The sequence below is a fragment of the Lates calcarifer genome, linkage group LG24, assembly GCF_001640805.2.
Source record: "Lates calcarifer isolate ASB-BC8 linkage group LG24, TLL_Latcal_v3, whole genome shotgun sequence".
In the NCBI taxonomy this organism is placed as follows: domain Eukaryota; kingdom Metazoa; phylum Chordata; class Actinopteri; family Centropomidae; genus Lates; species Lates calcarifer.
Window position 1 is genome coordinate 4,021,327 of NC_066856.1, and position 13,195 is coordinate 4,034,521.

Genomic DNA, 13,195 nt, shown 5'->3' on the forward strand with positions numbered 1-13,195 from the left:
ATTGAAGCTTCTGTTATCATAACTGGTGATAAAAGCCATTAGGTTGTTTTCCTCTCAAACATTGAATCCTCTTTTTTCTGTACTGGACACATTAATAGAGCTCTGATTTCTATGCCACAGCCTGTAGATGACACAGATTTGACTACCCTTTACTTAAAATGCCAAGTGACCTTTTCTTTGAAATAACCAGAATTCACATTTCACACCAGATCTACCCCCTGCCACATATCACACACACACATACACATACAGTCTTTTAACTTAAGGGACTTGAAATGGTCCTTTTCGTGACCTCCCACACTTTAAGTGCGTGGGCTCCTCCATCCCTGAGGGAAGGCTGGCGGCAGTGCATCGTGGGAGGAGAAGTCCTCAGGGTGAACAGTTAGGAGCAGTGTGTGTTTGTGTGTTGTAGAGAAATGGTATATTCGGGTGAAGTTTCAGGGGTAAGCTGTGGCTGGTGTTAGTAAGGGCGCTGAAGCCTGCTGTCAGACTGTGTATGTGACTCTGCATGCTAACAGAAGCTATTCTCAGACAGGGACACCACGGGACACCCTGCTTTTCTCTGGACTGTTCTGGATCTCTCTTCTTCAGCAGCTTCACTCCTTCTGTATATGTCCTGCGTGTCCTTACGTCACTGTCTCTCTCTCTCTCTCTCTCTCTCTCTCTCTCTCTCTCTCTATTTTTGGTCTCAATGTCTCACTTTTTGCTTCTTATTTCTGCTCCTTTTCCCATCTGTTTGGCTAGTCTCTCTGTTTTACAGCCTGCCTGTCTCATATTCAGTTACTTGCCCTCCATCCTTCTCTCATCATCTGTTTACACTGCCATTTGTTCTATCAAAAGAATGGCACCAGGATATACAGTATGTAGTTATACCTTATTATTCTCTGAAGGAAAACTAACATAGTTGATGCTGCATATTCTATGCATCTGACTCTGCAGTTGTTTGACCTAAAAAGGAAATCTTAACTCGAGGTCCACTTACCAGCTTTTTTTTTAGGAGCTTTGAACCACGTCTAACAGTCTCGATCAGTGGATGAATTTTCCTCATTTGTCATGAGAACAGCTCAGTCGGCATCACGTGACCTAAGTATGAACTTAGCGAGATTCATCACTTGTTGTATTAAAGACAAATCATGTCATCTCTCTCTCAGGGGGAGGTCAAGGTGGAAGAACCAGGCAGCTGCTGTCCAGTCTGTAGAAAGCAGTTTCCAGGTCAGTACAACATACAGAATGTCACAAAAACCACAAATTGACTTTGAGATAGTGTTCAGAAAATAAATGTATATCACAAGTATATTTAGGGGGTAATAAGGAGACATGTATCTCTGTAAATGATGTCTTTTACATTCAATTCCCTGAATAAATGAATAGCTTAATTATTTAATTAAATAACCTGAGAGTATTTCAATGCATCAACTTTCCTATCAGAATGGGTAAAACATGTAAGTGACTTTAGATTTAAAAAAAATGTGTGATCAAACCACAGAAGCTGTACTTCTTCTGCAGCTGTTGTTTTAATTGTCATCTTAAACCCAGGCTCTTGATCATGTTACATATTTCCTTTCATCTCTGTGTTCTCTTTGGATGCTCAAATGCCACAGAGTCATGCCTGTTCATCTACAATAATGTAAAACAAATTGTTGAAACACAGCCTGTTGTAAAATATAAAAATCTCAAACAGACATACAAAATCACTGTGGTTCCTTTTATTCCATTTCATAACTCACAAACCAGTGTCACATGCTGCAAAGGGACATGGCAATGTCACTGTACTCTCTGGAAGGAACTCTGGCTGTGTCTCTTCCTTTGTCTTTTTGCTCCTTTTTTTTCATGCAAATATTTGAAAAAAATTGCCTGTGGTTTCTCATATTACCTTTTCCTCGCCCTCTGTGTTCTCTCTTTCCTTTGTCCTTCTGTCTCATTTTACCACCTTTCCTCCCTCATCTTCGTCTCTCTGCGTTGCTGTCAGACGAGCCCCTGCCAGAGTGTCATCGCTACACGCAGGTCAGGAACATCACCAAGGGAGATTGTCGGCTTGACAACGTGGAGGTCAGCTTCTGCAGGGGACGCTGTCTGTCGAGGACTGATGTCATCCTAGAGGTACAGAGAAGAGACATCTACACAACACTGACTTTATTGACTTCAACGTGGGTGACAAGTGGCACCACAATGAAGATCAATACAGGCAGTGAAGTGGACTAAAAGGAACTGGTTGGAAAAAAAGCTGTTGTTTGCACAGTTAATTGTGTTTAATCATATAGTCCAAGTTCAGCCCCTACAGTTAGGAATTTCTTCAATAATTAAATTACCAATATGTGCGTACAAAGTACCAAAAAAATAGCAAAACATTTTTGTTCCTTTTTAATTCCTTTAGCTATCACTGTGCAGCCATCTTTTTTTCTTCTGAAGCATGACCTGACATCAGGGTGTTGAGTGTGTTTTTGCAAAACAAAATCAAGTCAGCTACTTCACCCCCCATGCAGCTGGTCACACCTGCTGTAGTTTCACATCTTCCTAGATAAACACAGACCATCAAGACACTTCAGAGTACAGGTAACAATTTTCTTCCTATGTTCACATGGAAATCATGAAGACAGGTAAACAACAGTACAGTCTGAGTCTCCACTGATCTAAATATAGATGGTTTGGATTAGAGTCTTGTGAGGGGATCACGTGTAGAGCATAGACTGCATACAAAAAGGTGTAGAGCATGTTACCAATTCGGTTTCTTTTTTCTCTTTTGTTTTCTTTCCTGCCTTCGCTTGTTATCTTTTTCATCCTGGTAAGACAGCGCGCTCATCACCTCATCACCATGGTGACTTTGTTCTTTTTTGGCATCCATACATCTCCACTGTAAAAATAGAGTCAGTCATGCTGGGAGATTAGAAAAAATAAACATCAGCTCAGCCAAATGTGTCATTACCTCCTGTTACTGTGGCAACCAGGGATGGTAAGCAGTGACTAGGCAGCACAGAGAAGTTCCCTTTTCATTGATCAGCAGGACTGGAAGAAGCAGGAATGCATTCACAGGAATCATATGCTCTTCCACCACCAGCTGAAGTGTTAACGCACACACACACACACATATATATACACTCAAGCTCTACACTTTTCAAAGTATGTGGAGCACTAATAAACTGCTGTTTTTCCAAGGAGTTGAAGGTGTTTTTGGTATTGGACTCCCTCCTGTCACCTCCTCCTCCTATTATCTATCACTCTGCTACCACTCATTATACTCTCTGCACTCACTCTCCTCCTCAGGTCCTCGTCTGCACTAACTGAACACATGAGCACCAAGGCTGGGTTTTTGTATTGGAAGAATTATTGAAAAAATTGCATTTTAGCTCTACCAGTTCCCTTGTCCCAAAGTCATTGTGTTTTTTAATGGGTTTTTGGTTAAATGCCTGAAATAAGGTCTGTGGTTAACACAAGCTCAAGAGACTTTCACGCTTTGTTCTATGACATGAACTTGTGATTTTTAAAACTTTTACGTCATGCTGGCCTACAAAAATATGTCATCCCTGCACCACTCTATTCTCTTATTTGTGCTTGTATTGTCTTTTTTAGATTCTCTTTGCATCTTGCTCCTTGTTTCAGTTTTAACAACCTGCACCCTCTTTAATGTTTTGGTTCATACACAATGCTCTCAGCAGTGTTACATCCAGCTGGAGAGGACTGCTGTTTTTAGTGAATTTCCCTCAGGAGCTGGTGGAGACCAAAACCAGAAGAAGAGTAGAATATTGGACTTTTATTCATCAGCTGGATAGAAATCTGGTGTTGCTCTGTGTTTGTGAACTTGTCCCCTCATGACTAATGACTATAAGGTGATGTCACTGTCACTGTTGTGTTTTCAGCTTGTTTTTGCTAGTGTACAGTAGGTGTATTAGAACTTGTCTGCTAAAAAAAAAAAACGTTCATCTCCTTTAACTTGTTCTCCCATTTTCCTCCTCCTTGACTTCCTTACCCTCACATTATCATCACTTTTTCCTCCTCAGTCACCCATCGTCTCTCTATTCTCTACTTTCCTCTTTTTTCCCATCCGATATTGTCTCATAACCTCCTCCTGTAATTTCACCTTCTGGTTTCCTCCACCTTATCCCCCTGGTTCTCTTTCAACCTCCTCTCTCCAGTAATTTCATCCTCTCCTCTCCTCCCTCTCTCCATACAGGAGCCGTACCTCCAGTCAGTTTGTGAGTGCTGTAGTTACCGTTTGGATCCCGACACCCCGGTCCGTTTCCTCAGCCTGGAGTGTGCGAACGGGGAGAGCGAGCCAGTTGTCCTGCCTGTCATACACAGCTGCGAGTGCACCAGCTGCCAAGGTGGGGAGTAATGAATGAGGACGGATAGATTTGCATGTACATCTGTCATGTCAGTGTGAGAGCCAAGGATTTAAATATATGTAAAGAAGAAAAAATACAAACTCCCAGCAAACCCTGTATGTGTATTCTAAATAGGGAAAGTCAGGGAATTCGATTTTTACAAACATGGAAGTACAACTTTTAATTAGGCCCACATCATGTGAGCAAAATGCAAGCCTTAACCATGAATTTATTTTATCTGCAACATTATTAAAGAATAAAACTATGGCCAAGTGCTCATCATATAACTGAGCTCATGGTTGACTAACATGGCACTATAGCTACTTGAAAGCTGAGAAACCACATTAAACATGTTCTTACCAAGTGCCACATTTGGAAGTTTTATCACGAGAAGTTTTTTGTTTTTACAACAGCTCCTGATAAAGCCAACTCTGAAATACTAACCTGTATTAACCTGTGTCGACAATGAAATAAGGTTCAGGAATCCTGTCATGAAGAATTGGATGCAGCTATTTTTCACTTGGAACTTTGGTGTTTGTTGCACATTGGGGCTGCACCTCAATCAGTGTTGGAGCACCAGGAGTTTAAAGGTGCTGTGCTCCTTTTGAGTGTGTCAATGTGTGCTGGTTGTTATTGTCACCGGTGTGGAAACCCACTGAAATGAAGTGCAGGTTGCCATGTAGGATTTTACATTAGCTCAGCGGTTCCCAACCTTTTCTGTCTGGTATATACCCATAGGATAAGATGTAGTAACCCTTCATCAACTCCATCTGTCAAGTTCCAGATGTTATCATTTGAGGGCTACTAATGATATAAAAGTGGATATCACTACAATGTTTTTCTTTTTCATACAAGCAATAGAGATCCTGGAATTGTCAATGTTTCTCTTTTTTTTTTTTTTTTTCAATTTTGCATTTACACTTCCACCATTTGAAGCTGTGTGTTTCAACCATTAATCTATAACCTGTAGCTCTGGACTCATTGCTAGCTACACATAACTTCATTCACAGCAGGTAGTGTTCAGCTGCGTCTGTCTCTTCTTCTCCTAATGTACTTTTTTAGTTACTTTCCATTAGTGCTAGACCGACACAAACATACACACACATACATCGTCACTGACACATACATTTCCACTGATTGACCCACACACGTAGACACTCTAATCTTAGCGAAACATACGTTTGCCTTTGCTCACCATGAATAATTCAATTGAGGATCCCACCTCTGAAGCAATTATGTGCTAATCCATTCATCAACATGGCTGATTGCGTTAGTTAATTGGATGTAGCCACATACGACACAGAACATCCCCCCCAGCTCATATTCCCCTCCCAGTGCTACACTCCCGCTGACATCACGTCTGACGGATTTGGTTGTTACGGCGATCAATCTTGAATGCATGTGGCTGTGCTCTCACACACACTTAAACATATTAACTGCCACTACAAGTTTTCTCATTTCTCATCTGATGCTCCTTTTCCTGCCATACACACACACTTATTACAGATACAAGACTGGACACGATTTACATGGACACATTTTCCATCAATTTTTTGTTATAAATGCATTTCAAATAAATTTGTTTGTATTTGCATTAGATTGAATTAAATACATTTTAATACAGTTCAAACATAGACACTCAGATATTCCAAAATACATCATGTCATGCTGTTCTGAGAAATTTCAGAACGAAGATAAAACACTTCAGAGACACTTGATCTCTGTGTTTTACCCTGCAGTGGAAGCAGTTTTCTTGTCGATACATGTTTGAAGTTACGACACCATCAGCCTCACTGTTCTGTTCTCTCTTCACAGGAGGTGACCTGTCCAGACGCTGAGGGAGTACGTCGAGTGTGTGTGTGTGTTTGTGTTTGTGTTTGTGTGAATGTGTGTGAGAGCAGTGCGAACGCCAAGGCAAGTGAGAGCACCACACTGAGAGCCAGCTGGGTGATACATGGAGGATTCTGGGATTGATAGTTGGGTGGGTGAAAAAGTGGCAGAATGTTGTGAAAAGTCCTGAAAAAGTCCCTGTTGATGCACACATTGTTCTGTAGTCCTTAGTCATCATATGACTGGATGCTACTGCTGATCTTAGAGTTCTGGTTCTGAAACTATGTTTATTCTTTAGCCTGTACAGCCTATTTCTTCTGTATATTTATAGATTAAAAGACCTATGACACAATCCATGTAAGACCTATTATGCATTTATGTTTTATTCGTATGTTTAAAGAAATGTATATGCACCAGCAGTCTCCTATATGTTGGAGTGTAGAGATGCTTTACAGTTTACAGTGCATTTCCAGTGGACTGGTCAATAAATATTTTCTAGTTAATTAATGTGTTTCTTCCAGTTTCCCTAATTTCCCTCCAACTTTTAGAAAAAATGAGGTTATCAACAGAAAACTCTTGTCAGATATATCATTATATTTATATTCAAGCATGACCCAGTCTTGCTCATCTGTCACAAGACCAGTATCCTAGATAAAAATTAAATGGTACCAGATTTATTCACTGTATGTTTTCCCATACAGCGCACCAACTGTGTTTGGCATGTCACTTTTTTCCCAGTTCAGAATGATAAGTAGCTTATAATGCACGCATCACTGTGAACTTATATGCTTTAGCTCACAAATTAATATCTGGAACACCTGAGGTTCTAATGAAATATGTATAATAAAAATGTATAATCACATGCATGTAACATAATAACCTCCTTCCAAAATGCCTTTATTTTAACATGCAAGATAAATATTAGGAATATGATCACTCTATCAGTTCCATTTTATAGGAGTTACCTACGTTTGCATCATCCAGTTGTGCAGCCAAAGCCACGTGTTACTTGTTTGTGTATCTTGGCCTTAACACAAACTTCCCTCCTCTGGACCCGACTTCCAGAGTTACAGTTTATCAACTGAGATTTTTTTTTTTTTTTCATTTTGTTACATTTTCTTCTAAAGAAAGTGTGAGCATTAAAAAAAAAAGCTGTAAATGTTCATTACAGTGATTTAATACTTTGCTACAATATGTTTTTCTTCAAGTGTGTGTCATCTGTTTATACAGCAGAAAGCCTGGCTAGGCATGAATCCTCTTTTTTCCAGTATACACACTCAAGCTCAATACAACTGGTCACTGCTTCTACACCTTGTTTAGTAAAAATGGCTGAATTGAAAACACAGTATTTGTCAGGAAAGTGATATTTCTGATGACAGAGTTTTATTTGCTGCTGAAATGTTGATTCATTATAAGAAGATGTAGCTTTTAATGGATTTGTCAAAGTGATGCCTCAAGCTTTTTCACTTCCTTTATTCAGACATTTATTCATTATTGTGCAAGGTAAAGTGCATAAAAAGAACTACTTAACAACTGTAGTCAGCTTTCTGTGATTGTGTACAGTGTGTATGTGTACCGGTAAATAAAAAAAGAGTATGACAGGTTGGGATCAGTCTCATCTATGACAATAAAGTGTCTGCCTTTTTCTCTTCCTCCTTCCTCTTCCCCCTCTCATCTCCTCCTTCCTCCCCTCCTCCCTCTCTCTTTTCCTGACTAAATAAGGGAGTTGAGAGGGGAAGGCTGACCAGCACGCCTTCCCTGGCTTTCAGCTGCTGTAGTAAATACTGCTGGACGTAATAAGAGCAGGAACTGATGCATTTTTAATTGTCACATTTTGATGGATAGTTCCTCCGGCCTCGTCCAACTGCAAGGCTGCAATTCATCATATCTAACCAATCATTAAAACACTGATCGCGGGGGAAAATGAATGCATTCATGCTGCTGTGCAGGTCATTTTGATAAATGCATCCAGGGAGCAGCAGTGTTGCTTTAGGCCTGTATCCGACAGAAGTGAAAACAAAAAACTTATCCCAAGTCAAGGCCTATTACATCCCTGAGATGGAAATAAAAATCTTCAAAAGGGATTTAGAGGGACTGAAGAAAGCATGAGGTGGCTGGACACGCAGGGGGAGAGCTGTTTGCTGCTGCCTTTAAGTGCAAGGAAAACATTTGTAAACATCCCAACAACTTTTGGACTCAAATAATACATGGACATGTCCTGGCAAATTTGATTTCCTGAATAAATAAAAACATTAATTTACTACTGCTACTAGTATATTTATTCATTTATGACAGTTCCATATAAGGGCCATACATATTGTAGAAGTTGGCTAACTTAATCAGTATATAAACTATGTGATTTCATTTTGGAAAAGAATTTTAATTCATTGGAAAGTCACAAATGTAAATTAAAGTGAAAGTAATTCGGTATATGTTATAAGGCGACATGCTCACACTCTCAGCTAACTGCAGTAAATTCCTTATACTGTGAATACACATTACAGTCTTTTCGCCGTTTCACTCTGAGCATCATTCATACATAAATAAAGTTTAGAAAACGCAGTCGAGATGGAACTGGTAAAGCGTCCGTCTGCGTTTCACTCAAATATCACAATATCCGGCAGCTCGTGAAGGCATCATCTCCAGCATGACGGAAGGGGGGAACCCCGACGGTGTGACGTAGCTGAGCAGTCTGAGTGGTGAATCCCCATCCAACCCCGAAACACAATAAAGCAGCAGCACAACCTCATTTCACTGGAATATTCTCACAAAATCCACAGATTGAGGCGAAGCGGGACTTCAGCAAAGAGAGACACACTTCTCCTCAGGTAAATGTTCATTTCTGGGGCATGGGGATAGTATTTTTTGAGTAGTAGTACGGGAGCAGACAGAGGGGCGTGTGTGTACATATATATATATGTGTGTGTGTGTGTGTGTGTGTGTGTGTGTGTGTTTGTCTCAAATGAATCCTTCCCATAGCCTACAGAAAGACAGGTAATTCAGCCCGTTAATGCCGTTTGTCCGCAGCCTTTCAGAGCAGGTGTGTGATAAAGCTGTGGGTTAAACAAAGCACGTTCCTCTTTCATCTGATACCAGCTGCTCCATAATGTGTAAAGCGTAATTAAACTTATCCCGAGGGCACCATTTTAGGCCTATTTCCCCCAAATGCTAATAAATGATCAAATTTCTCAAATGAATAATTTGTAATAATTTTATTTCTGATACTGGGACCAGTTTTAAAGCAGCCGGGAGGCTCCACTTTGGGGAATCCACATATGATTTAAACTGTTCTTTTCAGGGATGAAGAGAATGTAGGTGGATGAGAGCGCATCTACTTCTCTATTCATTATTAAAAGTGTGAGCTGTTCCGCTCCTGATGAGCAAAGGGTTAAAAGAGGCGCAGCTAGACGCTGGTGGAGCTGAAGTCATCCGGCAGAGCGCACAGCGAGGAGGAAGAGAGATACAGAGAACACCTCCAAAAACACCGATCAAGGACGAATCAAGCTGCGGATCTGCGCTCTGCTGTTTTCTTTTAATCACTACAGTGTTCTGTTTCTCTCCAGTGAAACACGCGGACCTTCAGAAGCAGAGGGAGGAGGTGGAATGAGAAACAAATGAGAAACGCGCAGCTCAGCGCCCCAACTATGGCTCCAACGACGCTCGTCGTGAAGCTCGCCCAGTCCGCTTCACAGGAGCGGACTGTAGTGCAGGATGAGAGGTCTGCTGCGCTCCATCGAGTGTGAGACCAGAAAGAAATATCACCTGACCGGCGGCCCTCCCCTCGGGGGACAGAAACAGACACCCTCGCACCTCTCAACCTGGAAACTGGAGGCTGGAAACGGTTCAGATCTGCCGTGCGTACAGTGCGCCTCCTTTCCAGAACTCTCGTCCTCTCACTTTCTCCTGGAGATCCAGCAGAAGCCTGCGTCTCTCTGACCAACTTGGGAAAACTTTGGCCCACGGATTACCGCCGCTGAACCTACCAGTGTTCAGTCTCCATGCGGAGAGCGCAGTGAGCATCGTGCGCTCGGCTGCGGGGAAGGGAAACGCAGCCTCGGTGCGAAATTATTAAAAGTCCTGCAAAGTCTCTCAAAGCCACCGCAGCAAAGATGCCGGTTCGGAGGGGCCATGTGGCTCCGCAGAACACCTTCCTGGATACCATCATCAGGAAATTCGACAGTCAGAGTAAGATCACTGTTTTCCTTCACTCAGATTATTTCTATAACCGTGCAGCCTGTCTGTCTTTCATTAATGTCCACTGTTAATAATTGAGTTGGTAATTCAGAAGCGGTTTGAAAATGGCACCTTAATGATGTAGGCTTTCAGCTGACATTTGTTTTCCAGAATTACCTTCAGTAATGATGTTTGCTGATCCATGAGTGATAGTTTGGACATGTCACACAGTGGTGCAGTTCTCCCAAGAGAGGTGGGAAACTGTGATAACACCTCAGAAAAAAAAACTTATTTTATTTTATTTTAACTTATTTATTTTTTATTTTAAAAATCACCATCATAATAAATCACACCAGTGTCATACTTACACTGATTTAAGAGCAGATTCCTCTCCACCACAAAGATTTTTGATCACAGTTTGTCTGTATGTAAACCACTGAGGTCTGTTATTGTTGATCTGTGCACTGACACCAAGAACTACACTTGTGTAGCAGGTGTATGTTTTTTTTTTAAGGTTCTTAAGCAAGTCAGATCTTTTTTTTTTCTACATATCCTCTCATGCCTTAATGCCACTCTGAGTGTCTCATGCTCCTGCTGTCTTGACTGATTTTGTCAGAGAAAGCAATCTGCAAAAATGACACACTTAGGTGCTTTTGGGGGTGTGTAATCTATTATATTAGGCTCAGTTCATGTGGATATGTAAATGGTTATGGATATGCAGAAACTATTAGACACCTCAATAAACCTATTTCCACTGCACATTTGCTTTTCAGACATAAAACAGTTACAGTCTCTGTTTTGTTTGGCTTCAAAGAAAAAAAAATCTATCTAATCAATTAATCTCCAGAAAGTTAGAAGCTACGAAAACAAACAATATATCCGAGCTGCTAAATTTTTCATAGCGCCCAGAGGCATGAAATCCGAAGCTGTCTATATTTCAGAATGCACAGGGTTCATCCGTCCTCACTTCCCTGCGGCAGTGTTATCTTTGATGCAAATCATTCATGTTTCTTCCTTTTTCTGAACTGTGTGACCAGACTTCAAACATGCCTCGGCAGCCACGGCGGCACTTTTCCTGCAGGAATTAACCTCAGGGCTGATGAAGATGATGAGGATAGAGGCGAATGCGCTCGGAGGGAAAAGTGGAGGATGTGTATCGTCAACATTTTGTCAGTTTTGACAGTCGACCTGATGCAGGAAATATTAAATGTAGACTTAAATGCAGCTTTAGGGAATCTAAATTTCAATTACTCCCACCAGCAGCTGATAAAAAAAATACTGATGTGAGCTAAAGGGAACAGAAACACAACTCCTTCCCAAACAGTTGTACTCTTGAGGTTCTCCTGAATGCTGAAAGACACTTGCCTTCCACCGGTTCACCATATGCTCTTGGGTTGAGCTGCTGTGGAATAGCAAGTGACATCTTGCTGCGTTTGTAACACCCAGGAGTCACGGCAGCAGCAGAGCTTCAAACAAGATGTTTTAAGGGGAGGATTTGGTGTAAAAACACTGTGTTTCCTGACACAGAAGTGCTGAAAAGCGGCTCCACACAAGTGCAGTCAAGTTGAAAAACTGATGTCAGAGTTGGGTAATTGACATTAATCCCGCAGTACTTATTTTTCCGTGCCGATAAACCTGGATAACTCTGCAAAGGTGAGCATATCCTACTGCTCACTGGGACGTTGCCAACTCATTTCACTGTGTTCTTTTCTTTAATATTTCTTTACAGCAGATTTGCATTGGTTCAGACCGTGGCAGGAAGCTCCTCTGTGCGGTGGATGATTATTTATGAGAGGAGCACTTCAGCATTACAGAGGGAACATAACCTACAACTGAGAGGCAGATAACCTCACATCAGCGCTTTCCAAATGTTTTCCCAGTGACTCATATCTTCAGAATAATTTTCTATTGATTGTTACAGGTCTTTGGTCAGGCTAACCAAGCATGCTGATGATAGTGACTATATGGTGTCTAATGACTGTGGCTAATGAACTGGTGGACATGGAGAGGGAGCATCAGTGGACACTAGCACCTGTTTAGACATCCTCATTAATTCCAGAGTTGTTGAGCTAAAAGGCACTAGAAATCTCAACTGAGAAAAATCCCCTTTTTTAACAGCAAATCCTCTGTTGATTGAGCTTTTAACTGCAGCACAGTGAAAGGATTTGCTAATACTGCATGGTATTTCCTTTGAGTAACTCAAAAGGCGTCTTTTCCGTCTTTCCGTGTCTACCTCTGAATCCACTCTGACCCCTCTGCTCCACATCACTGAAACGTGAGCCCTCTTCTCTCAAGTTATCCATAGTAATCTACTGTTTAAGGCAGAGCTTGGTGAGGGCTTCCACACAGTAGTGCACCGCTGCATATCCTTTGCTGTTGTTTTATTATAATTGAAACTGGGTGAACTTAATCTTAACAACGATCAGGAGTAGGCCCATCCTGTTTGTTCTGTCATAGAGTGTGTGATGGAAACTATCTCATGTGAAACGCATGAGGGGAAAAAGCAGCCTCCATGGTAGAATGACCGTGGTGAAGCCATTTCTTTCGCATGATAGGCCTGGTTTCAAAATAATGTACTGTAATCACAAGCTATGGATGCTCAGCATTGGAGGAGACAGAGCAAACTCTGAGCATTTGTTGTCACCACACGTCACATGGAGACTGTTACCACCTGGCACATATTGTGTGAGAGATCTGCTTGTACTTGAGACAGTGACACCCAGCTGTCACCCAGCTCCAAGCTCTCATTATGAAATAGTCATATAACAGAGTTTATAAGAGGAGAGAGGTGTACTTCTCCTGCACAATATTTAAGTTGGATGCTCTGGCTTTAAAAAGCACTAAAATGTTTAAGACAAAAAATTACAAAAAGT

General features: G+C 41.3%; 2 protein-coding genes across 2 annotated transcripts in view; both read left to right on the plus strand.

Annotated features, from left to right (window-relative positions):
• sspo (SCO-spondin) overlaps positions 1–7,746 on the plus strand; it is a 64,447-nt gene extending 56,701 nt beyond the window's left edge. The window contains 4 exon segments of the mRNA XM_051066926.1: positions 1,152–1,212; positions 1,970–2,100; positions 4,169–4,319; positions 6,135–7,746. Of these exon segments, the coding sequence (XP_050922883.1) occupies positions 1,152–1,212; positions 1,970–2,100; positions 4,169–4,319; positions 6,135–6,157 (366 nt within the window). The 3' untranslated portion in view covers positions 6,158–7,746.
• A 1,844-nt stretch (positions 7,747–9,590) lies between these two features.
• Positions 9,591–13,195, plus strand: part of kcnh2b (potassium voltage-gated channel, subfamily H (eag-related), member 2b) — a 204,936-nt gene continuing 201,331 nt past the window's right edge. The window contains exon 1 of the mRNA XM_018673626.2: positions 9,591–10,334. Within this exon, the coding sequence (XP_018529142.1) occupies positions 10,259–10,334 (76 nt within the window). The 5' untranslated portion in view covers positions 9,591–10,258. The remainder of the gene's footprint in view (positions 10,335–13,195) is intronic.